At 41.6% G+C, this 25,774-nt stretch overlaps 1 protein-coding gene and 1 long non-coding RNA gene across 9 annotated transcripts in view; one reads left to right on the top strand and one right to left on the bottom strand.

Annotated features, from left to right (window-relative positions):
• LOC123367921 overlaps nt 1–5,782 on the bottom strand; it is a 99,043-nt gene extending 93,261 nt beyond the window's left edge. Inside the window, exon 1 of the long non-coding RNA XR_006578646.1 lies at nt 5,675–5,782. This is a non-coding gene — a long non-coding RNA (uncharacterized LOC123367921). The remainder of the gene's footprint in view (nt 1–5,674) is intronic.
• Nucleotides 5,783–5,811: 29 nt separating this feature from the next.
• The window catches only part of GPHN (gephyrin), a 602,360-nt gene continuing 582,397 nt past the window's right edge, over nt 5,812–25,774 (top strand). For 7 of the 8 annotated variants that reach the window (XM_045012253.1, XM_045012256.1, XM_045012255.1 and 4 more), the window contains exon 1: nt 5,813–5,947. In XM_045012253.1, the coding sequence (XP_044868188.1) occupies nt 5,884–5,947 (64 nt within the window). In that variant the 5' untranslated portion in view covers nt 5,813–5,883. Of the gene's footprint in view, nt 5,948–25,774 lie in introns of all 8 variants that reach the window. The other variant, XM_045012260.1, reaches the window with a different exon arrangement.

Here is a 25,774-nt window from a genome sequence, read left to right as displayed (position 1 = left end):
ATGGGATGCTGGGGGTGGGTGTTTGTCAGAGAGGGGCTCATAAGTAATAGTGGGGGAGGACAGTCTGGGGCAGGGGCTGAATGGGAGTGAAGGCACAGAACCACAGGGTGGAGGGAGGTGCAGGGCCACATGGGGACAGGGGTAGGGGGTACAGGGACACATAGGGACAGGGGAGTGGCTGGGTGAGGGCATAGAGACACATGGGAATGGGGGAGGTGGTACAGAGCCACAGAGGGAGGGGTGCAGGGACATATGTGCCTGACTGAATGGGAGAGGTGAGGGGTCAGCCAGGATCTGCATGGGGGAAGCTCCCTAACAATTCCTCCCTGCCCACCCCCCAAAAAAACCAAACTGTTCCATATTTTTCCCACCCATACCCAACAACCCTCCAAGTTCACACAAAGGCTCCTTCCCAGCAATTTACTTTCCTCTCCTTAGCTCCTCTGTTACCCCTGACTCCCCCACGCCTTTGTACTGCTTCTGAGGCATGTGGGAAATACGGTTCTGTATTGTAGTTTAAATTAATTATTACTCAGTGTTTTGTATTAATATGCCTAGTAAGGAATCTGTCAAAAAACATTTCCTGAATCTTTTTGTTGTCTGTATTGTTACAGAAGAGACTTGCTGACAGATATTTTAAAATAAATTATCAAAAATAATTGAAACTGGTGTGATTATATTGTTGTTTTGACAAATAAAATATGCAGAATTTTGCAGAATTTTAAAATATTGTGCACAGAATATGTTTTTGTTGCAGAACTTTTAATTTTTTTAGCACAGAATTCCCCCAGGAGTAACCTGGCTGTCCAGAGGACAAAGAAAGTCAGGCCATGGGATTGTGGGATACTTCTGGTGGACTTCTAAAGGATGAGTTCAGTGGGACTGTGCCATACTGCAAAAGAACAGAGCTTGAAACCTGGATCCTGGCTTGATTCAGGCTCAGACCCTCCACCCCCAGATGGATACTGGTACCCTGAGTAAGCACAGAGTTAGGCTTGAATCTGAGTTTGAACCCTGGGCTTACATTGCAATGTAGACATACCCATAGAGATCAGATGTGGAGCACACTGGGTTCTTTGTTCCAGTTCTGGCTGAACTGTGACTCGGGTGAGCTTTAAGACGCAATCAGATGGATCATGCACTATTATAAACTGACATGTTATATAGATCAAGAAAGAAAAAAGTGCCACCCTTATTGACTAAAAAGTACTTGAGGAATTGCTAAATGTGGTTATTATCAGGTTTAAAACCAGAGGCTTCCTTTTGCTTTCAATCTTCTTTAAAATTTCTTTTTTTCTCTTTAAATTACAGACAAAAACTCAGAAGTATACCTTATGTTTCTTCACTGATCTATATATATGATGATATGGTTGTGCATTGGTGTAGTAATGAAACTGGCACCAAATAAAAAGAAGCACCATGACATATGCTGTATTAGATAAAGAATAATAATAAAAAATTCACTTCCTGAAGAAGCTGTTACATTGTACACTATTTCTATCTACAAAAAATATATATTCCTGTCATTCTTGTTCTCAGAAGGTGTACAATTATGGCATTGGCACTCTTGGGTCTCTGTTTCACTAGCATGCCTGATGAGTTTCCCTTAGTAATTAAGTATTTACCATCAAGGAGGAAGGTATTGCATGCCTGCATTTGCCTAGAATGCTGACAATCCCTAGTTCAATGATAGGAAGATCATGGATATAAGATCTAGTAGAAGTGGGTGGTATAACACTAAACTTGCTTTGCTCTGTCTTCTTTGGCAGATCCTTGAAAATTATGATGGACAACAGTGATCCTTCCTTGAAAACCTTCCTGCAGGAAATCTTTAAAAATTCCATCCTATCCCCTCTCCACGCAAAAACTATTAAGTTAATGAGCCACAATGGGTTTCTGACACCCAGCTTTAATCTCAAAAGTGCAATCCATGCTATCGTTCAGATGTCTCTGTGCCTGCATGAAATCAGCATAAGGATAAACGGTTGGCTAAAACTGAATCCAGGCAAAACTGGAAGTGATTTTGGTAGGAAGGGGAAAACACTGTAATGGAAATGGCCAAATTACTGATCCTCACACTCCACTGCAGCCAACTATACTACAGTCATTAAGGTAATGCATAGTTTTGGACTCATAGTCTTTATACACTCAAGGTTAAATTCTACCTCATTGAAATCAATGGGAATTTTGCTATTGACTTCTGTGGAGCCAGTATTTCACTTTCAAATTGCTAAACAGATGATAAATGCTTATGTTCAGAGGACTGCAGCCAAAGCAGTCTATGAATAGATACAAAGGGATCTCAAAAAACTGGGTGACTGGGCAACAAAGTGGCAGATGAAATTCCATGTTGATAAATGCAAAGCAATGCACATTGGAAAACATAATCCCAACTATGCATATAAAATGATGGGGTTTAAATTAGCTGTTACCTCAAGAAAGAGATCTTGGAGTTATTGTGAATAGTTCTCTGAAAATATCTACTCAACGTGCAGCGACAGTCAAAAAAGCTAACAATCATTAAGAAAGGGATCGATAAGACAGAAAATATCATACTGCTTCTATATCAAGCTGTGGGTGTACCATAGATTTAATACTGCGTGCAGATCTGGTCACCCCATCTCAAAAAAGATATATTGGAATTGGAAAAGGTACAGAAAAGGCAACAAAAAATATTAGGATTATGGAACAGCTTCTATAGGGGGAGAGATTAAGAAGACAGACTTTTCAGCTTAGAAAAGAGACAACTAAGGCAGGGATATGATAGAGGTCTATAAAATCATGACTGGTGTGGAAAAAGTAAATACGGAAGTGTTATTGACTCCTTCACATAACACAAGAACAAGGGGTCACTAAATTAAATTAATAGACAGCAGGTTTAAAACAAACAAAAGGAAGTATGTCTTCACACAACACACAGTCTAACTGTGAAACTCATTGCCAGGGGATGTTGTGAAGGCCAAGACTATAACAGAGTTAAAAAAAGAACTAGATAATTTCAGGGAGGATAGGTCCATCAATGGCTATTAGCCAGGATGGGAAGGGATGCAAAACCATGCTCTGAAGTGTTCCTAGCCTCTGTTGCCAGAAGCTGGGAATGGTCGACAGGATGGATCACTTGATAATTACCTGTTCCATCCAAAAGCCTGATAATGCAATCTCACAGAAGCACATTGAACTAACTTTTTAGAAGTCTATGTATAATCCACACATCTCCTGGGTGTGGTGCTCTGTCTCATCTAGTGGCACCAAGACCACTTAGAGCAGGGGTTCTGAAACTGAAGGTTGGGACCCCTGAGGGGGTCGCGAGGTTATTACATGGGGGGTTGTGAACTTTCAGCCTCCACCCCAACCCCTCTTTGCTTCCAGCATTTATAATGGTGTTAGATAAGGGGGGGTTGCACTCAGAGACTTGCTATGTGAAAGGGGTCACCAGTACAAAAGTTTGAGAACCACTGACTTAAAGCAAGATTGAGTCTGCTACAACCTTTAGCTAACAGCCACATGGCTTTCAGCTCATGCATTTAGTTTTAGAGATCCCAGGTTTGATCCTGCCTGCCAGAGACCAGGGTCTGTCAGTGTTACATATACAGCTTGACATGTACCCAGTTCCAGGGGATAAGATACGGGAACATTTAGGATCTTTCAAGTATATATCAGTACTTTAGATCTTACAAAAGGGTCCTGGCAGGTTCCCTTGTCGCCTGTGTCACAAGAAAAATCAGTCTTCTCAATACCTTTTGGGTTCTTCCACTTCAAGAGAGTACCTTCAGTTGACATGGAGCAGATGTAGTGTTTCAAGATTAATGGACAGAATATTCATACAAAAGGAGACAACAAGAATTTCCCTAAGGAAGGGGCCTAGGTTACCTGCCAGGTAGCAGAGGTTAGTGGGATCCCACCTTATGAATGCATTGCATTCCGAGAGGCATTTGCATGTAAGGGGTTTCCCTTTTCCTTCCTTTTTATTACCGTGCATTTCCTGACTGAGCTAACATCTCTCCTTCTGGAGTGGCATCGGAAGCAGAAGAGGCGGAGGAGGCAGCATGAGAAAATGGCAGCCCAGCATTCTGGGAAATGTTCACATAAAACTGGCTTACATATAGAAAAAGAATTGGCAGTAACAAAACAGAAAGACTTAATGTACACTCTGGATTCAGGTTTGTCAGGAAGGTAGGTAAAACATTTTATTAACTGCATGAGTACACAGCTCAGTCTGTGGGGGTCAAGCTTCTGGAAACCCTGGATAGATTCAGAGCTTTAACACAGGCATAAGGATAGTTATGCCCATATTAATTTTAGATCATTATTAATTTATATGATTGTAGCTTGACCTTCTTAAGGCCATGGAACTGAAACTGGTGATCTCTCAGCATTCACACTTAGATGAAATAAGAATCTGGATAAAGAGCTAGAGGATTTGGCTTTCTAGTCAAGTCACTAGTCAAAGTATATGGTGTGCCACATTTCAGCTGCATATGGATGTTAGTGTCTTTCCTTATGTAATTAGACTGAATTTTATAAAAATAAAGTTTAGTTTTATTTATAAAGTTAATGTTGTGCTGATGTGTGTGTATGCTAGGGGAAACAGTGAGACAATTTTGGCTGTGGATCATACATAGCTGTGCCTCATTTTTGTCAGCCCTGGATGGTGTGGTATTGCTTTCCAAGGCCTGGTCTACATTTAAAATTTAGATCAGGGGTAGGCAACCTATGGCACGGGTGCCAAAGACGGCACGTGAGCTGATTTCCAGTGGCACTCACACTGCCCAGGTCCTGGCCACCGGTCCGGGGGGGCTCTGCATTTTAATTTAATTTTAAATGAAGCTTCTTAAACATTTTAAAAACCTTACTTACTCTACATACAACAATAGTTTAGTTATATATTATAGACTTATAGAAAGAGACCTTCTAAAAATGTTAAAATGTATTACTGGCACGCAAAACCTTAAATTAGAGTGAATAAATGACGACTTGGCACATCACTTCTGAAAGGTTGCCAACCCCTGATTTAGATCAACCTAGCTACATTGCTCAGGGCTGTAAAAAATTTAAAGCCATGTGCTGGAGTTAGTTTGATCTAGCCCTTGGTGTAGATGCAGCTAGGTCAAAGGAAGTAAACAGACATGGGAGACTCTCTTTTTTTACCGTTTGGAAAAACCAGTATCGGTTGGCATGCAAATAAAATCTCAGTGAATTAACCTAAACTGAATTTGTATGGGTGCAATGCAGGTGACGGCAGTACAGACCGGTGCAGCTTGTGTGTGGCAGTGGCATGCCGGTGAGCGTGGTGCACGATGGTTAGCATTGCATGTGCAGCTGAAGCGCAAGTGTATGTGGCGGAACGCCGGTGAGTACAATACAGGCGAGTGCTTGAGTGTATTATTTGCACAGGTCAGCCAATATACACCGATACTCTGCAAAACATGTAAACAGCGGCGCTTTCTGGCTGCCCTGAGTGAGCGGGCACACTCATGAAATCGGTCTCTGCCTGGGCAGCGCCGAGTCAAGCCAGCCCGCTGACAACACCTCACTGCCAATCTAAGCCTCGGCGGCAGATTAATGCTGCTTGTGTCCGGCACCGCGGTTTGCTTGTCTCGAGCTCCTTCGCCCGCGTTTACTCCGAGCCCCGCTTCTCGGCTCACCCCCTTTACCGCCCCCCCCTCGCGCTTACTCTTTACGTTGGCTCCGCCTCACGCTAGCTTCGCTCCTCCTTTTCACGCTGGCTCCCGTCTCCTCAGGCGCGCTCCGCCCCTCCCCCGCGCGGGCTCTGCCTCGCGCTCCTTCCCTTCCCCCCCCTCCTCGCGCTCGCGCCGCTCTCGTGCTCCCTGTCCCCCTCCCCCCTCTCGCCTCCCTGTCAGTGCGGTGGCTGCGCTGGGAAACATGGCGTCGGAGGGAATGATTTTAACCAACCACGACCATCAAATCCGCGTCGGGGTCCTCACAGGTAACGGGCTGCGGCCGGGCCCGGTGTGTGTGGGGGAAAGAGCCGGCAGAGGGTCGGCGCTCGCTGTTAGGCCGCCCCGCGGGGCGTCCCAACGGCTGCCGCCTCCCGTGACTGCGCCGCCGCGCGGGGCGCCACAGCCGCTCGCCAGTGTTTCTGGGCCCAGGCCTGGGCTTGGGGGCTCCGGCCAGAAGGGCGGCCCCGGCTGCCGCCGCCGTGCGCGTGAGACCGGGGGACTGGTTTGGGCGCCGCTGCCGCATGCGGGCGGGCTGCTCCGCGCTGCGCTGGGAACTGGCCCGTAAATAACCTGAGCCGTGGGGTGGGGGAGGGGGGAAGAGCCGGAGATGGCAGGGCCCCGGGATTGCTGCAGGTGCAGCGGTGCCTGGGCTAAGTGTCTCTTCGGCCAAGCCGAGCTCAGGGGAGGCGGACCTGCAGGTCTCACCCGGGTGGGAGATGAGCTCAGCTAAGCTAACGCCCCCGGGGAAATGCCTCTGAGCGTGGCACGCACGGCACAGGAGGCACCTTTGCAGTGACTCTCTCCCTTCCCTCCTGTGTCCTTTACTTCCAGGAAGGGGGAGCGCGCCTGTGTGTGGGCATGTACGGTGCCACTGCTATAGCGCACGGATCATCCTTTAGTAAACTCATGGCACATGACATGCTATTGCTGTAAAGAATGACTTCTAGATCCATAGTATGTGTTGCAGCTTCGGGGTTTATTCGCCTTTTGAGGTTGTATGGTTGTTCTGATGTAGTGTGGAGATTCAGGCTCCTGAGAGGGTGACACACGCCTAAAGCATACATGGGGTATGCCTCTTTACGGAGAATAAATCTGGATTTGTGGTGCAAAGATACTTGAGACATTTATTTCACGTCCAGTTCAGAAAGCTTTTAGCAGGAGTTCGAGAAGGGATAGATGTTAATGAAAAACCATTTTATGACCACATTGACGAGTCCATAGGTGTTCAGGATGGAAAGGGATAAATTAGCAGAAGGGGGAGCGCTAATTAGAGTTATTTATTGAGCTTGGTGATGTTAAATAAGAACAACCCTACCTCATCTCTTTTTAAAAATGGATTGTATTTGTCTGTGTTCTTGTCGGTCCCAGATATTGGATGAGCGTGTGTTCTGCCTATGAATGTCCTACTGGAAGCTCCCTTGGGTAGGGAAGCGAGACTGAATGTGACATGTAGAGGGAAACCCTCGAGTCTGATGGTGCGCTGTTCTTTCCTCCTGGTGCTGAAATTGCCAGCCCACTGACTTTTTCACCAGAAGTACCCACCAATAGAATGAAAGGGTTAGAACAGAGACAGGAATTTCAAGCCTTACTGCAAGATTATTGTGACAGAATATAAACCTCTAGAAAATGCCACACTAATAGTAATAGAAAAGTAAATCTGTAGTGTTGGTTTTAAAATTTAACAATCAGATCATTCATAATGGCATAAGTGGTTTGACAAAGTGTGAAAGTCAAATTGCAGGAGTTTATGTACCCTAGGTCACAAACACAATTTAATTTTATAAAACTTAAAGTATGGGGGGAGAAGTATGGCAATTACAGAATATTAATTGCATGTTTTGTACTTGGATTTTTCTCCATGTTGATTGGAGATTTCTGGTAGCTGGCATATTTCTTTTAGGAACTAAAAGTTTAAAAGTTTTTAGTTCTTGTAAATTTTAAAGAAATGCAATGTTTAAGAGATTGTTGCATCACTTATGGCTTACAATTGTTTCAGTGGCTTGAAATAACCATCTGATATCACTAAGATCTGTTCTCTGTTACATATCTGTGATTATAATTCCTGTCTGATTATTAGATTCTTGTAGCCTTGTTACCATAAATTGTGGATCCATTGAGAAGAGTACAAGGCCTGTCTTTACAAAGCAAACACACCTGTCTTTGTTCCTTAAATTCATGATTTTGAATTAAAATATTTAAGGTTGCACTAAAGTGTTCTTTCCAGTGATGAGATGGTTTCTGTACTTAATAATTTTTAATAGTCCTTTGTAGTTTAGCCAGTGGACTTTTTACAGACTTACAGTCAGAATTTATACAGATATATTATTTGAAAATAATATCATTGGCTGAGCTTCATTCTCTTCTCTGTGGTGTTTCTGTTTATCCATTGAAAGCTAATATTTGCACTATGAGGGTTTTTGTCCTCTGGATGTTTTTGTTATCTTCTCTCCAGCTGTGAATTCAGCAAATATGGTATGCAGTCTATTGAAATTTCTCATAAAAATGAACTAATAATTGTATGTTGGCTAATTTCTGAAATAATAAGAGTAGGAAGAGAAGCGTTAAACATAAGCACTATTTTTCTAGCTTAGTCTTTCAAATTCATTCAGGAATTAGAAATCAGATAATTAATTAAGCTTGGGCTTTTTAGCTTTCTAATTAAGATTATATATCTATATATTTGTTTCATTATCACTGAAGTAGTAAAAGTACATATGTGTATGTCTTATCAGCACAGGCATATAGACTTATATTCCTGCCACACTTTGAACTGTACATTCAGAAATGCTATATTGCATAAAGAATAAATCATTATTGTTCCTTTAAAATGGTAATCAAATAGAATTTAAACGTACTGTAAAAAGTAACTGGTCTTTATTGATTTGTCAGGAAAAAAGGTTACATCTATTTCAGTGATTGATTTTTATGTAGTAGTTACTAATAGATGTATTTTACATGTGTGCTACCTGTTTTGCTTATTGTAGATACCGATGGTTGTTCAATAATAGATTATTAATCTCAAGTGAATATTTTCTGCCTTGTAACGTGAATCGGTTATGTTCAAATAGGCTTTTAGAATAACTTCTGAAAGTGATCATGGTTTGTATATCTTCAAGAGTGTGTATTGCTACTTTTAACAGTTTGCTATTTAAAAATAAATGTTACTTTTCACCTCTCTGTTCTTAGTTTGAGTACTGCAACAATTTATTACAACAGAAATTTATAATGTAAAAAGATTCTACTGTCTGTATATGTGAAAGCATATTTCACATTGACATTAAAAAATATACAGAAAATGATGTCTTGATATCTTAGTTTTATTTATTGCAGTTAGTGCAGCATATACCAGAGTTGTCAAACATTTTGTTAGCTGGGGTCACTAAGAAGTGGGTGTATACAGAAGCCACTGTCTCAAAATCCAGGAAGAGTCTCTTTGAAATGTAGAAGTGTACTGTGCATTGTACAATATTCGAAAGCTGACTTTCATATTTTCATTCACATTTATTGCTATGTTTTTATTCAAAAAGCTACAGCCTTGACCCTACTCACAGAAATATGGACAAGTCTAAACACTATTGATAAAATACAGAACTAATAAACTAGGGCAGTATTTCCTATATGGATAGGAAACCTCATTAGCTAATGGCTAGATAATTGCTTTCAAGTTTTTGTATAGTATGCATTCCAAGATGTTTCTCAGTGTAAAAGTATGAAACTTTGAAAATATCAAATAGTGTGCTACTGTTAATACAGTGTTGAAGTTAAAGAAAGTGATCTCAGATTAATTTCAAAATTTCAGGTTCCTACTTCATCTATGTATTTATGTCTATGTATTTATGGTACACATTGAACAATAAGTCTTTATATTTGCTGTGTTCTCATGGGGATAATACAGCAATTAAAAGGTCCTCATAGAATCATAGAGACAGAACTGGAAGGACCTCGAGAAGTCATCTAGTCCAGTCCCCTGTACTCAAGGCAGGACTAAGTATTGTCTAGACCATCCCTGACAGGTGTTTGTCCAACCTGCTCTTAAAAATCCCTGATGATGGAGATTTCAGAACCTCCCTAGGCAATTTATTCCAGTCCTTAACAACTCTGACAGGAAGTTTTTCCTAATGTCCAACCTAAACTGTCCTTGCTGCAATTTAAACCCACTGCTTCTTGTCCTATCCTCAGAGGTTAAGAACAATAATTTTTCTCCATCCTCCTTGTAACAACCTTTTATGTACTTGAAAACTGTTATCATGTCCCCTCTCAGTCTTCTCTTCTCCAGACTTTTCAATCTTCCCGCATAGCTCATGTTTTCTAGATCTTTAATAATTTTTGTTGCTCTTCTCTGGATTTTCTCCAATTTGTCCACATCTTTCCTGAAATGTGAGGCCCAGAACAGAACACAATACTTCAGAAGCCTAATCAGTGTGGAGTAGAGCGGAAGAATTACTTCTCGTGTCTGCTTACAATACTCTTGCTAATACATCCCAGAATGACGTTTGCTTTTTTTGCAACAGTGTTACACTGTTGACTCATATGACCCCCAGATCCCTTTCCGCAGTACTCCTTCCTAGGCAGTCATTTCCCATTTTGTATGTGTGCAACTGATTGTTCCTTCCTAAATGGAGTACTTTGCATTTGTCGTGATTGAATTTCATCCTATTTACTTCAGACCATTTCTCCAGTTCGTCCAGATCATTTTGAATTTTAATCCTATCTTGCAAAGCACTTGCAACCCCTCCCAGCTTGGTATCGTCTGCAAACTGTATAAGTATACTCTATATGCCATTATCTAAATAATTGATGAAGATATTGAACAGAACTGGACCCAGAATTGATCTCTGTGGGACCCCACTTGTTATGCCCTTCCAGCATGACTGAACCACTGATAACTACTCTCTGGGAACGATTTTCCAAACAGTTATGCACCTACCTTAAAGTAACTCCATCTAGGTTGTATTTCCTTTGTTTGTTTATGAGAAGGTCATGCGAGACAGTATCAAAAGCCTTACTAAAGTCAAGATATACCACACCTAGCGCTTCCCCCCTATCCACAAGGCTTGTTACCCTGTCAAAGAAAGCTATCAGGTTGGTTTGACACAATTTGTACTTAGAAATCCATGCTGACTGTTATTTATCACCTTATTATCTTCTAGGTGTTTGCAAATTGATTTCTTAATTATTTGCTCCATTATCTTTCTGGATACAGAAGTTAAGCTGACTGGTCTGTAATTTCCTGGGTTGTCCATATTTCCCTTTTTATAGATGGGCACTATATTTGCCCTTTTCCAGTGTTCTGGAATGATTCTAACTTTGTCCAAGCAGGAGAATCCTTTTCAGGGAGAATGGGCTAGTATAGTTCTGTTGATCTTGAGCTTTGGCTTCACTAACATTCAGCGTGCCAGGTGGCTTCCCTTGGAAAAATAAAAATAATATGTAGGAGAGATGGAGTGAAATTGATCAATTTTAGGCAAAGATTGCATTTATGTATTTTTAATAGAACTACTTATTTGAAAATGTGCTCCTTTCCGCACCCCCCTCAAAAGATCAGCATAGACCAAAGTTTTCACCTTCATCTTCCTGATCTTCATGCCTGATATAAGTAGTAGATCAGTTACCAATGATGCCAGAATGTCATTCTGGGCATCAATCCTAGGAAAATTTTTGAATGCAAGAATCTTGATTGAAAAAGGAAAGAAAACAATACACACAGTGCCTAGAGAGAATGTGTTCATGTTCTGAAGTCTCTAATCAGTATTAGCCCATTCTGCATTGTATTTGGCAATGGCAGTCATATCCTGTGACCTAACAAAAAGTGGTACCATGGCTGGGGCTGTTACTTTGAAGTAGGAATCCTTAGTCAATGAGCAAAATTCCATCTCTTCACTTGGTGCAGGAACCCTTAGCCTTCAAGCAGAGTACCTGAGCAAGAGTCAGCTTCACTGAAGTAAGTGCTAAGTGCTATTTAAATCAAGCTGCATTTCAACCTCTGTGCAACAAATGGGTAACACAGACACTGGAGTTGTCTAATACCTGTGCCAACCAGAACATCTCCAAATTTTGCAGCTGTTTCAGACATAAATCTCATGCTACTGGTTTTGGAGCTAAAGATTCAGCTGCTCTGCCCCCATCTTTTTTACTATAGTGGCCAAATCCTCATTACCACTCTGGAATACTATCCCTAGAAACCTGAAGATTGAGAAACAGTTATTGCTCTGACTAACCCATTGAGTCCTTAATTATACCCTTTTCTCTCAAAGACAGGTTCACCTTCATTTCAGCAGCTTATGGTATGGTATGGTAAACTTTTTTCACATTGATTTTTCTCTTAGAAATATTTCTGACAAAAAGAGCACGCCTGGACTCTAGTTTGTCTCTCCAGTCTTCTCTTCAGTTTCAAGTTGCAGCCTTAGTTACTGTCAAAGGTAAAATTGGTGGCTTTTCATTATGGTCCCTCTTGTTATAAAAAAGATGCATTTGAGCTGCCACTTATCTGAAACCTAGATTCAAGTCAGTGGCTCCTCCCAGGGCCTCAGATTAGTCTTGAAAGCTCTTTGTTCTCCCCTGAACTAATTGTCTAGATTTCCATGGACTTACAGATCTTTAAACGAATGCTCTTTGTATCCATCTTTTCCGCTAAAAGAGTAGGGTTTAGGCCCTTCTTCATTTTTGCAGAGGGGTCTTGCTAAATTCATGGAATGTACTGCTAAGTTCAGTTGTGAAGTGAGAAAGTTAACAAAAGCCCATAGGCCTTGCCTTCTTCACTATGCATTTTGCAAGATAAAAACTGAACATCTTCAAAGGTTTGCAAAAGAAGTGCTCCCTTCTATGGAACTTGTGAAGAATGTGGGTTTAAGTGATGCCATGATGGCCTGGTCTACACTGGGGAATGGGGATTGATCTAAGATACGCAACTTCAGCTACTTGAATAGCGTAGCTGAAGTTGACGTATCTTAGATCGACTTAGATTGACTTACTTTGCGTCCTCGCGGTGCAGGATCGACGGCCGCTGCTCCTCCATTGACTCTGCTTCCACCTCTTGTCGTGATGGAGTTCCGGAATCGATGGGGAGCGCGTTCGGGGATTGATGTATCGCGTCTAGATGAGACATGATACATTGATCCCTGATAGATAGACCACAATCTGCCGATCCGGCGGGTAGTGTAGACATATCCGGTATCTACTCAAGTAGTGAAATACTTTCACGTAACTCCTCTCACTCTGCCCCTCCCATACATGGAGTCTTAGGTTTCATGATTAATCACTGAAAACTCCAAGTAAAGTAAGAGTGAAAAAATATTTTATTGTCGTAATGGTTTATTATGATTGACTTAGACTAAAGTTCTCTTCTCTTAAAGGTATGTGTTTTAGGGCCTGTTCCTACTGCTATTGGGATAAAGGGAAAAACTTCCATGGACTTCATTGGTAACTCATAGGTCTTGTCGGCACTGCACTATAGTGTGGACTACAGGGGTGTTAATTGCAGAGTGCACCAAAGTGTTGTACTCTATCTGCCCCGTGTGGACATAGCTGGCATGAACTAAAAGATACCTAATTCATGTTAACGTAATCCTGTTTGAAAGAGGACTACATTAAAGGTATCTAGTTCACATTAGGTTCATGCCAGCAACATCCACATGGGCTAGTTATAGTGCAATACTTCGGTGCACTCTGCAGTTCACACACTCATAATCTGCACTGTAGCATAGCGTAGACATAGGCTTAGTTACATACTATAAAATTTATTTTCAGAGAGCAGCAGCAAGACATTTGTAGTTGCAGTCCAGGGGTAGCTGCAAATGTAAGTGGCCTATGTATGCCAGCAAACTTCAGTGTTGCTCTCTGGTGTTCTACGAAATGTGTAAATATATTTCATATACAAATGACATTGAAGTATTTAGCAAACATGTAGTACACTACTACAGCATGCTGTATATGTATCTTAGGTTGAAGAAAAATTGTATATTTCAGAAATAGAATGTGATTGTTTAGACTTTTTTTAGAGTGTATCGTGATTATGCAGAAGAGGGCAGTGGCAAGGAGGCACATGAAACCTTAACTTCGGCATTTCCTTGACTTTTAGGTACTTAACTGCATGATTTTAATATTCTAATATTTTGTTAAATGATGGTTGTATTTTTTTAGAATTTTGAAAACTATACATTACTTGGAAATACAGATTTTTAAAATTTTATTTGTGATCTTATTTTGACGAGACTAGAATGTGACTAAATTAAACACGTGTACAAATGTAGCTGATGACAAAAGGCAAGGGAAATAGTACCTTATGGTTCTACTTCAGGGTGATTCAGTTGTGGTCTGTGTTTTAATAGTTAAAACTGTTGGTCCACTGATTAAAGATTACTGTTTCAGTGTATACTATGCAATACAGACAATATAATGTACTTTCTGCGCTTGTACTGATTGAGGAAAAAGTATGCATGTATATTAAACAGCATTTTAAATTAAAAAACACAGTAAAAGAACTAAAAAAGAGCCGCCCTGGCTTAACAACCATGTAAAAGAAGCAGTGAGAGATAAAAAGGCATCTTTTATAAAGTGGAAGTCAAATCCTAGTAAGGTAAATAGAAAGGAGCATAAACACTGCCAAATTAAGTGTAAAAATGTAATAAGAAAAGCCAAAAAGGAGTTTTGAAGAACAGCTAGCCAAAAACTCAAAAGGTAATATCAAAATGTTTTTTAAGTACATCAGAAGCAGGAAGCCTGCTAAACAACCAGTGGGGCCCCTGGATGATTGAGATACAAAAGGAGCACTTAAAGACGATAAAGTCATTGCGGAGAAACTAAATTAATTCTTTGCTTCAGTCTTCACGGCTGAGGATGTTAGGGAGATTCCCAAACCGTCCTTTGTAGATGACAAATCTGAGGAATTGTCACAGATTGAAGTATCACTAGAGGACGTTTTGGAATTAATTGATAAACTTAACAGTAACAAGTCACCAGGACCAGATGGCATTCATCCAAGAGTTCTGAAAGAACTCAAATGTGAAATTGCGGAACCATTAACTATGGTTTGTAACCTGTCCTTTAAATTGGCCTCTGTACCCAGTGACTGGAAGATAGCTAATGTAACGCCAATATTTAAAAAGGGCTCTAGATGCGATCCCGGAAATTACAGACCGGTAAGTCTGACGTCAGTACGGGGCAAATTAGGTCAAACATCAGTAAAGAATAAAATTGTCAGACACATAGAAGAACATAAATTGTTGGGCAAAAATCAAGATGGTTTCTGTAAAGGGAAATCATGTCTTATTAATCTATTAGCGTTCTCTGAAGGGGTCAACAAACGTGGACAAGGGGGATCCAGTGGAGATAGTATATTTAGATTTCCAGAAAGCTTTTGACAAGATCCCTCATGAAAGGCTCTTATGTAAATTATGTTGTCATTTCCAAGAGGGAAGATCCTTTCATGGATTGAGAACTGGTTAAAAGTCAGGGAACAAAAGGTAGGAATAAATGGTAAATTTTCAGAATGGAGAGGGGTAACTAGTGGTGTTCCCTAAGGGTCAGTCCTCGGACCAATCCTATTCAACTTATTCATAAGTGAGCTGGAGAAAGGGGTAAACAGTGAGGTGGCAAAGTTTGCAGATGATACTAAACTGCTCTAGATAGTTAAGACCAAAGCAGACTGTGAAGAACTTCAAAAAGATCTCACAAAACTAAGTGATTGGGCAACAAAATGGCAAATGAAATTTAATGTGGATAAATGTAAAGTAATACACATTGGGAAAAAAATAACCCCAACTATACATACAGTATGATGGGGGCTAATTTAGCTACAGCTAATCAGGAAGGAGATCTTGGAGTCATCGTGGATAGTTCTCTGAAGACGTCCATACAGTGTGCAGCAGCAGTCAAAAAAGCAAACAGGATGTTAGGAATCATTCAAAAAGTGATAGAGAATAAGACAGAATATCTTATTGTCCTTATATAAATCCATGGTACGCCCACATCTTGAATACAGATGTGGTCTCCTCATCTCAAAAAAGATATACTGGCATTAGAAAAGGTTCAGAGAAGGGCAACTAAAATGATTAGGGGGTTGGAACGGGTCCCATATGAGGAGAGATTAAAGAGGTTAGGACTTTTCATCTTGGAAAAGAGGAGACTAAGGGGGGATATGATAGAGGTATATAAAATCATGCGTGGTGTGGGGAAAGTGAATAAGGAAAAGTTATTTACTTATTCCCATAATATAAGAACTAGGGGACACCAAATGAAATTAATGGGCAGCAGGTTTAAAACAAATAGCTTCATACAGCACACAGTCAACCTGTGGAACTCCTTGCCTGAGGAGGTTGTGAAGGCTAGGACTATAACAGGGTTTAAAAGAGGACTAGATAAATTCATGGAGGTTAAGTCCATTAATGGCTATTAGCCAGGATGGGTACGGAATGGTGTCCCTAGCCCAGGGGTCGGCAACCTTTACTATCAAAAGAGCCATTTTGCCCCCTCTTCCACTAAAGAAAAATAGTCTGGAGCCGCAAAACATAACACTGCTTATAAAGTTTTAAAAGTTTTAATCTTTTTTTAATTTTACCTGTTACAACAACAGAATACAACAAACAGAAGTGCAGTGTGCATATGTAGGCCTACTTTGAAATAAATTAAACACTGAACTATGCAGGCCTTTTTGAGTCCTTCCCGTATTTGTGTAAAATTAAAATAAAACGTAGCCCACTTTAATATAAAAAAACATATAGTTGCAGCTTAGCAGTTTTAAAAAAGTAAACATAAAATTAGGAACGTTTTTTGACAAGTCCATTTCAGTGTGCTCTCATCCTCTTCAGGTTTCTTTCTCGGCCAGCAATCAACCGAAGCACCTGAACATACAATAAAAAACTACATCAGCTCCGGGTCTGAAATAAATGTTTTTTTCTGAATAATAATAGCCTATTAAATGCTAGTGTTCTCACCTGTTTAATGTGACTTCTGTTTCTGAAGCTCGATGCTGATCTTCCCTATGTCGGGGCTGTAAGATGTGACTTTGATCTTCACACAGGACTGTAGGCTCTCATTTGTGAGGCGGGAGCGATATTTGGACTTCATGAATTTCATGCTCGAGAAAACTTGCTCGCATAAGTATGTTGAGCCAAAGATGGACAGGACTCCAAATGCATACTTTTTCATGTTCATATACGTGTCGGGAATGGCACTCCATGTTTCAAAAACGAGTTTGTCGGGTTTGGGGAGGTATTCAATATCATTCCATTTGTGCTTTTAGCGAGAGTGGCCTTCTGACGGGCGACTTCTTCGAGATCCGCTGTCAGGCTTTTGAACTTGGACACCCATAAGTCTTTATCCGCTATGTCGGCCAGTTCAATTTCAAGATCAGGCTGACTTATCCCTGTGAATGCGGATATGTTCAGCAGGGATGGGTCGATGTCCAGCGGTGTGACAGGGAAGGACAGAGTGTTTTTTTCCTTTCTGAACTCGCTGAATCTTTCTCCAAATGCAGCTTGCATTGCCATAATTGCACGGTGTAAATAATCACAATTTATGTGATTGTTCTCTTCTTTGAACTCTCTCAGGGAGGGGAAGTGAGAGAGCATACCTCTCTGTACATCTCTGGCAAACACTGTCATCTTGCGCTCAAACGTTAGAACATCCTCCAGCAACTGCAGGGCCGTGCTTCCCTTTCCCTGGAGATTTTTATTCAGCGTGTTTAAGTGACTTGTCATATCCACCATGAAATAAAACTTTTCCAGCCAATCGAGGTCTCCCACTTCGGGATAGCTGAGGCCTTTGCTTTCCAAGAAGGTTTTCATATGTTCCAGACAAGCAGCGAAGCGTTTCAGCATGTCTCCCCTTGACAGCCACCGAACTCTGTTGTGCAGCAGGAGATCCAAATATGCGCTCTCGACTTCATCTAACCATGAACAAAACTGTCGGTGGTTTAACCCGTTTGCAATTATTTTGTTCACTATCTTAATAACGAGGTTCATCACTTCCACACATTCAGGGGGGAATGTTTGAGCGCACAGTGCTTCTTGGTGCAAGATGCAGTGAAATGTCATCAGCTCTCGATCCAGTGACTTTTGAAGTAAATTCACAAAGCCCTTCTGTGCTCCTCTCATACTGGGTGCACCATCAGTAGACACTGACACCAGGTGAGTGGTGTTTATTCCTTTGGCTTTTAGACAACTCAAAACAGCCTCACAAATGTCCTGTCCCTGCGTTTGGCCCTTTAGCGGTATGAGTTTAATCAGTTCTTCCTGCGGCCCATCATAGTTCACATATCTGCATAACAGTGCTGTCTGCTCAATATCGTTTACATCACTTGACTCATCACAGGCAATTGAATATGCTTGAGCTGAATTGATGTCATCAATTTGCTTACTGGTGATGTTTGTTGCCATTTTAATGGTCCTGTCCTTGACGGTCTTTGCAGAGAGAGGCATTTCTTTAATTTTCTGAATAATTTCCTGTTTGTTTTTGAATTCGGAGAATAGATGCTCTGATATTTTTATGAATGATTCTTTCATGTATTCTCTGTCTGTGAATGGCTTTCCCCCTCCTTACGATCTCATGAGCTGCCACGAAACTAGCAGCTGTAGTTGAGTTTGGAGAGTTGATCCACTTCTTGAAAGTATGTTTGCTCTGCTCAACTTTCCGTAGTAGTTCCGAAATCGCTCTCTTTCGCCCATCTTCAGTTGGGTACTTTTCAGAAAATGCTGAGTGCTTGTTTTGAAAATGTCTTTCAACGTTACATTTTTTGTTGTTTGGTAATTTCTCGCCACATATCAAGCACACAGGTAAGCCAGCGTCGTTGGCAGTGAAGGCAAAGGAATCTGTCCATGCAGAATTAAACTCTCTATTTTCTTCTGAGATTTTTCTTTTTTGGGATGTATTCATGGTTAGCTTACCGCAGGGGTCGCACACTCAAGAAGCCACCTGCAGGTAAAGGCGAGGGCTATAGATGTGGATGTGACGCATATTTTAATTGGCAAATTATAAAAACTTTTTAAAAATTCGATGTTAAAGTATCACCTCGAACTCCAAGATAACTGTGCAACAAAATAAACAAAAATAAAATAATATATAAATAAAAATTAATAAATAACCGTTATTCTTTTTTTTTCTTTTTTTTTTCTTTTGTCAAGGCCGAAGGGAGCCACAACAAGGAGGCTGAAGAGCCGCATGCGGCTCCGGAGCCACGGGTTGCAGACCCCTGCCCTAGCCTCTGTTTGTCAGAAGGTGGAGATGGATGGCAGGAGAGAGATTACTTGATCATTATCGGTTAGGTTCCCTCCCTCTGGGACACCTTGGTCACTGTCGGTAGACAGGATACTGAGCTGGATGGACCTTTGGTCTGACCCACTATGGCCATTCTTATGTTCTTAAATTGCCATATTTTAAAAAGTAGTTTTATGAAATGGGAGGATGGAAAAACACTTGCATGACTAACTTGCTTGTACCTCTAAGTAATTTGCTAGTATCAGGGTCATGTCATGCAAACATACTAATTTAAGTTAGAAACATTTAAAAAGTTACCTCCAAAATGGTAACTTCAGGGCTATTTTATTGACCAATAGGCAGCTAGTTTATTTAAGCAAGTAGAATTACAGTATGACTACTTTCTTGTCTGTCCGAAATAGATTGCGGTTCGTTAAAGCTTGGTATTGAGTGAGGAAAAACAGGCAGGACCAGAATAACAGTGAAAAGCCAAGTGGCTGCGTTTATTTGGGGGATAATTACAACTTGGGCTCGGGGAGCAGGCAACTTTGGCTGGGATGGTATCAAAAGTACAAACACACCCCAAAACACAGTAATAATACACTTTATACTGCTCACCACACCACACCAAATAGGCAGACACACCAATCACACAAGATGGGAATCGGGTTCGTCAGGGCGGTGCCCGGTGCAACACAGAAAAGAGACCCACGGGCCACTGCCTCAGCCACCCTTGCTTTCACACTAAGGGTAACCCAGAGTGTGGTGCGGCTGCAGCTGGGCAGATTCCACTCACACAGACCGCGGGGACAGGAACCCCTTGGTCAGCTAATCTCCAGGTGGAGACAGCTCCCAGATTCATTCACTCTGGACAAAGACAGAGCAGTGATTCAAACACATAAAACAGTTTGCAATTAACAATTCAATAACAAACAGAACAATTATACAAACTAGCTAAGCAATTGTGTAATTCTGAGCTCATTAATACAATCCTGATATCCTGAGTAGATATTTGGTACCAAGTTAGGGAGGGGAAAAAATAAGAGGCTAGATAAGCTAACTGTCAGATATTAAAAAGCAAATACCGCACTCCAGGCGCAGCTGACCAGCAGAACAGACACCAGAAGCATGACGAGCTGACAGGGATCGGGTCCAAACGACAATGAATCCAAACGATATGACACGAGTGCACTTTACCGGGAGGAGACCCTGGCCGAAAGGGTGATCAGGTCCTTCAGCTAACACGCGGATACTCCACACAAATTTTGGGGGGAAACCTAGTTTTATAGAAAGGTCTCACTCCCTCGTGTCAGCATCTGATTGGCTCCCTGGTCCCTCCTCCCTTCAGGCTTCGAGCTGTTGCCACCCCACGTCGGCAGGATTTGCACACGGCACACTGGAGTTGACAAGTAAACAAGCTTGACCCTTAGATGACTGGGTCCAAAAAGAGCGGGAAGTGAGTCGCTGGGCAGAATTAACCTGACCTCCAGACGACCGACCCAAAAAAACCAGGTTGCTGGGCAGAATCAGGCCTTCACACACAGAACTAGCCTGACCTTTAGATGGCCCAGCAGGAGAGAGGAAAAAAACCAAAAACACAGGAGAGCATACACAGCTAGTGTTGCTGGGCAGGATTGAGTCTCTGCCCTCTCCTATACAACAAGAACCTGGTCCAAGATGGAGGCTGCCTTGTCCTTTTAACAGGACAAGATGGCCGTGGACCGACAATTGGCCATACAGAGCCATAACTATGTATCGGATTGTGACATTGTCCTTACAGGGCTTTCCCATTTGTCAGCAATAGCAGTAAAGTCATTGTGGTTAATTTGACTGTGCCCAGAAGTCTTTTGGGTTGGTGTATCACCGGCATGATACTTTGTTGGTAGAAGGATGGGGAAGTGACCTTTACTATCCCTCCCTGCATTCTTCCCATATTGTGCCCATGTGGCAGCAGAGGCTCACAGCTGTGTGACTGATGTTTCTTAGAAATAGTGCTGCTTCTGTGGCTTATAGGAGCAGTGGTGTCCAACTAGAACTGGATCAGCTTAATTCTGGTACAGTAGGAGATAGGAGGAAGGCTCTACTTGCAGTGCTGCACACCTTAGGGGAGTGTATGGATAAACAGCTGTGCACCTTTGAGGATCACATTTTATCTCCTGCTGCAGAACTGACCCAGGAGGGTCCCCAGAATGACACAGGAACAAGTTGGGGTGTGGGCAGAGGCCAGGTGGAACAGGTGGCTCCTCAGCTAGGCTGCACAGGAGTGGATTGAGGCAAGGCACAAGGACAAGAACCGCAAGGGTGTAAGAAGCCTCCCTGCATAGCCTCTTGAAAGGGCATCAAATCATCTGGATAAATGGCTGTAGCTGAGGCTGTGGAAAACAAGTCCCTTTCTACCTATACTACTTAATATTCTCTTCTTCCACAGGATTTCTACTGTGAGAACTGAGAGCCAGCCCAGCCCCCCAAAGCCAGGCAGTTGCTAACAGACCAAAAGGCCCATATTGTCCATTCCTTCCCACTTTCAGGAAATAAAAATAAAAGATTTCAGGAAATAAAAATGTTTCATCTGCATCCACATCTAATAAGAGGAGGAAATGGTGGTGTGTGTGGGAGAGATCCCTTCTTCTACCAAGGGTGTTCCTAAAACTAGTCTCCAGAAAAGCCAGGAGCAAGCAGTGTAGGCATGTCTCATTTTCCTTTCTTTCCTCCATCTCTGATTCCCTTGATTGCAAGTCGCATAAGAATCCCAAAAGGGACAAAAAGAGTCTAAGAAACAGTTAGGGTTTTTCAAAATCTGTTTCAGAGAAAGATGAGCCCCAAAATAAGTGTCGCAAGGAGGAGTATTTTGAAACTATTCTTAAGAAGCTAGTCAAGGGACTAGGTATTCTGCTGGATGATTTCACCCAAAAAAGGAAACATTGGAGGAGGTGGAGAAGGTGTGCAACAAGGGCATGGTCAAATATGTATTTCTGCTCAGGATCAAAATCAGATCCATATATCTGTCTATATCCACTTCAGATTCTTAAACCTTGGGTCGAGTGCTGTAGCTATTTTTAGAAATCTCACATTGGTACATTCTTTGCATTTTGTCAAATCTGCTGTGAAAGTGTTCTTAAAATGAACATATGCTGGGTCATCATCAGAGACTGCTATAACATGAAATATATGCAGAATGTGGGTAAAACAGAGCAGGAAACATACAGTTCTCCCCCCAAGGAGTACAGTCACAAATTTAATTGACACATTTTTTTAACAAGCATCATCCTTTGGAATAGTGGCCGAAGCATGAAGGGGCATATGAATGTTTAACATATCTGGCATGTAAATACCATGCAACGCTGGCTACAGAAGTGCCTGTTCCCACTTTCAGGTGACATTGTAAATAAGAAGCAGTCAGCAGTATGTCCTGTCAGTGTAAACAAACTTGTTTGTCTTAGCGATTGGCAGAATAAGAAGTAGGACTGAGCAGACTTGCAGGCGCTAAAGTTTTACACTGTTTTGGTTTTGAGTGCAGTTATGTAACTATAAAAAAAATCTACATTTATAAGTTACACTTTCACGATAAAGAGATTGCACTTCAGTAACTTTATGAGGTGAATTGAAAAATACTATTTCTTTTGTTTATCAGTTTTGCATTGCATATATTTGTAACCAAAAATAATATAAAGTGAGCACTGTGCACTTTATATTGTTGTAATTGAAATCAATATTGAAATCATAGAAAAACATCCAAAATATTTAATACATTTCAATTGGTATTCTATAGTTATAAGTGCAATTAATCGTGATTAAATTTTTTGAGGTAATCGTGTGAGTTAACTGCGATTAATTGACAGCCCTAGTCTAGATATATTTAATCTTGGCTCAATGTGCGGGGATGGACTAGATGGTCCCTTCCAGACCTACATTCTATGAGTCATCCAGCTAGGAAGGTGTAAGCATGTATCTAACTGACCAGTGTGCCCCTGGTGGCACAGTATTGCATAGCAGGCTTTTCTCCTTTAGCACCACCTGCTGACAGCCTCTCCTGGTGGGCCAGGTCACATGTAGTCCTGCACCTTCTGAGGTAAATCAATATTCCAACAAATAACAGTCCATCTCCCTCATATTGGGCCTTCTGTCCAACTCTGGACTCGGTGTTTATGCCTTGCCAGGGGGGTTCCACTCCACTTTTTTCAGTGGGCCAGTAGGGGAACCCAGACCCTCCCTCTCCACTGGATTCTGGTCCAAGGACCCTTTATTAAGCGGTCAAGGCCTGTTGACACAGACCCCTTGCCACTTCCTTGGATCACGTCCTACCTTGCACTCTCTTGAGCCTTTTTGTCATAGCAGGCTCACAGTATATTGACTCTTCCCTCTAAACTTCTTCCACAGGCTTGATGCAGAGCTTTCTAGCACTTTCTGCCATCCAGCTAGTTCTGCTGCTGGAGAGTTTTCTCTACTCTCCTAGCAGGGCAGTCCCTAACTTTGTTGGAGTCTTCCTATTCCCTGCAGGCCCCTCCACCAGCATAGAGATTCCAGAGCCTACTTGTTTCCCGTTGCTTTCCTTCACAACTACCTTGGGCTCCCTGTTGAAGAGAGACCTTACTTCTTCCAGCTCAGCTTCTGGACTCCAGAAAGGCATCTTTCACTGAGAAAGAGCCAGCAATGCTCTCCCTCCTGAGCAGCCCCCAACTGTGCCCAGTTCAGTCCTTTTAACTCCTCCTTCCAGACTTGACACCTACTGCAGGCTGATTAAGGCCCCAGGCTCCCACTAACCCCTTCTGGGCCAGTGTGAAGTTGGAACTCTCCATCATAGAAAGGTTTTAGAGCTTGGGGCATTATCAGTAAAACTGCAGTACTGTACCTTTCATAAAAATAAAGTTTGTGCTGAGAATTAATGTGGCCTTCATACATAAAGTAAGTTCAGTCAGGTCACAGGAAACTATCTTTCCACCTTTGTGCTCTCATTTGAAACATTCCTTGGGAAACTATGGTACCCCTTGAACATCAGGAGAATGTTAAAAACCAGTATCACATGCACTAACCCCTTCAGAAAGTTTTTGGCCCTGATCATTCTGTACAACCCATCAAAGAGTTAAGGGGGGGAAAAAGCTTTTAAGGCTTTCATTTCTAAAGGTGTAAAATGGTGTATTGCTGAGATGTATAAGACCAGAAGCCTGCCTTCCCCCCCCCCCCTCAAACATTTGTGCTTACTTGCTCAGAAGCATCCTGTGCTGAAAGATATGTAAGGTGGCTGCCTGGTTGTCCATCCACACACATTAACTGCTATAGGTTAGATTTTTTAGCCTCAGCTGACATTGCATTTGACCGTTTCTGCATACTTTGGTCACTTGTTAGCCATGTAAATAAAGCTCAGATTGTATATAGTTGTTTAATGCACTTTTGGTTCCCTCTCCGGCTATACACTTTTATTCGAAATCCCATTCTAATGGTTCTGTAGAATTTCCTTGCACGGAATAGGATAATATATCTTAACCTACCTGAAAACTTCCTTCCTTCTCGTGGAACAGTTCGCAGATCCATCCCATATGATGCAAGTTTGCAGTTTAGAGGGATCGGTTGTGCCTTTGTTGCTTTTTTTCTTCTCCCTCTTAAGTGCAGTTTCTTTCTATACTCTGCTGATGCTTGAAGCAGATATAAAATTACAGTACATTTCTTCTGTGATTATTTTTGCTATGTTAATTACCTGTTAGTGGAGTTTTAGCAGAATTGAACTCTATGTAGCAACTCTAGAAGAATCTCAAACTGGCTGGGTACCCTAGGATGTGGCCATTCCCAGCCTGCTGTGATTGACAAGTTAGGGCTCTGCTTTCAGTGAATTGTAAGAAGGGGAAATCCACTGTAAAGTATCTACAGACTTTACTGCTAGAAGAAAAGAAATTTTCTGGGTAATTCAAGATACATTTTTGTGTTATCACATGTATAATATTCTGATTCACATACATAATAGCTAGGTCAGCATATAGTCTCTTCCAGACGTTTGTGCCCAGCATAGAGCCAAGAATCCAGGATCTTATCTAGGCGTAAGCAGCTGGAAAAGCTGCATGATATACTATAGAAATTTTTAAATGTATGCTAAAAACTGAGATAAAAATACTTGGTCTGGCTAGGTAAACTGTCTTGGAATGGGGAGAAGTGAGTACTGGATCTAGCATTTGTGGAGAATGCATGAATGGGTCTTGTAGATTTGTATACCACAATTAAATGTTTGTCAATTTAAATAGAATAACATAGTTAAGACAATCTCTCTCACTTCAGCTAAATTGAACCATGATAAAGAACAGAGATATGCAGTACTAATTGCTTATAGTGGTGACATCTGCTCTAGTCCAGTGATTTGCTTTATTGTTTCTGTTGTTTTTAGAATTTTAGAAACCTTCAGTGTTCAGGTGCCACTCTGGGAACTAAATAGGTTTGCTTCAGGGTATATTGTCAGCGTTGCTCAAAATGGCAACTGCTTCTGCCTTAAGAAAGGTTTATGGTGCAAACCAAAATGCACATTTGTTAGGGATGGGAAATTTGGCCTAGGAACTTATACACCTCTGCCTCGATATAACGCTGTCCTTGGGAGCCAAAAAATCTTACCGTGTTATAGATGAAACCACGTTATATTGAACTTGCTTTGATCCGCCGGAGTGCGCAGCCTCCCCCTCTTCCCCTCTCCCCCCGGAGCACTGCTTTACCGTGTTATATCCAAATTCGTGTTATATCGGGCTGCCTTATATCGGGGTAGAGGTGTACTTTGAACATCAAGGTCAGTAAACCTGTTTCACCACTTTTGGGATTATGTGTCTCTGCAAATGTGGCTAATAGCGGGTAGTGGGATGGACTGAAGATGATGTCAGGAAACGTATGCTATCACAAAAACTGCTTCCGTTGTTGTTTTTAAGGGATAC

This window comes from Mauremys mutica, chromosome 4 (assembly GCF_020497125.1).
Source record: "Mauremys mutica isolate MM-2020 ecotype Southern chromosome 4, ASM2049712v1, whole genome shotgun sequence".
NCBI lineage: Eukaryota > Metazoa > Chordata > Testudines > Geoemydidae > Mauremys > Mauremys mutica.
This window is presented reverse-complemented; position numbering and strand designations above follow the sequence as displayed.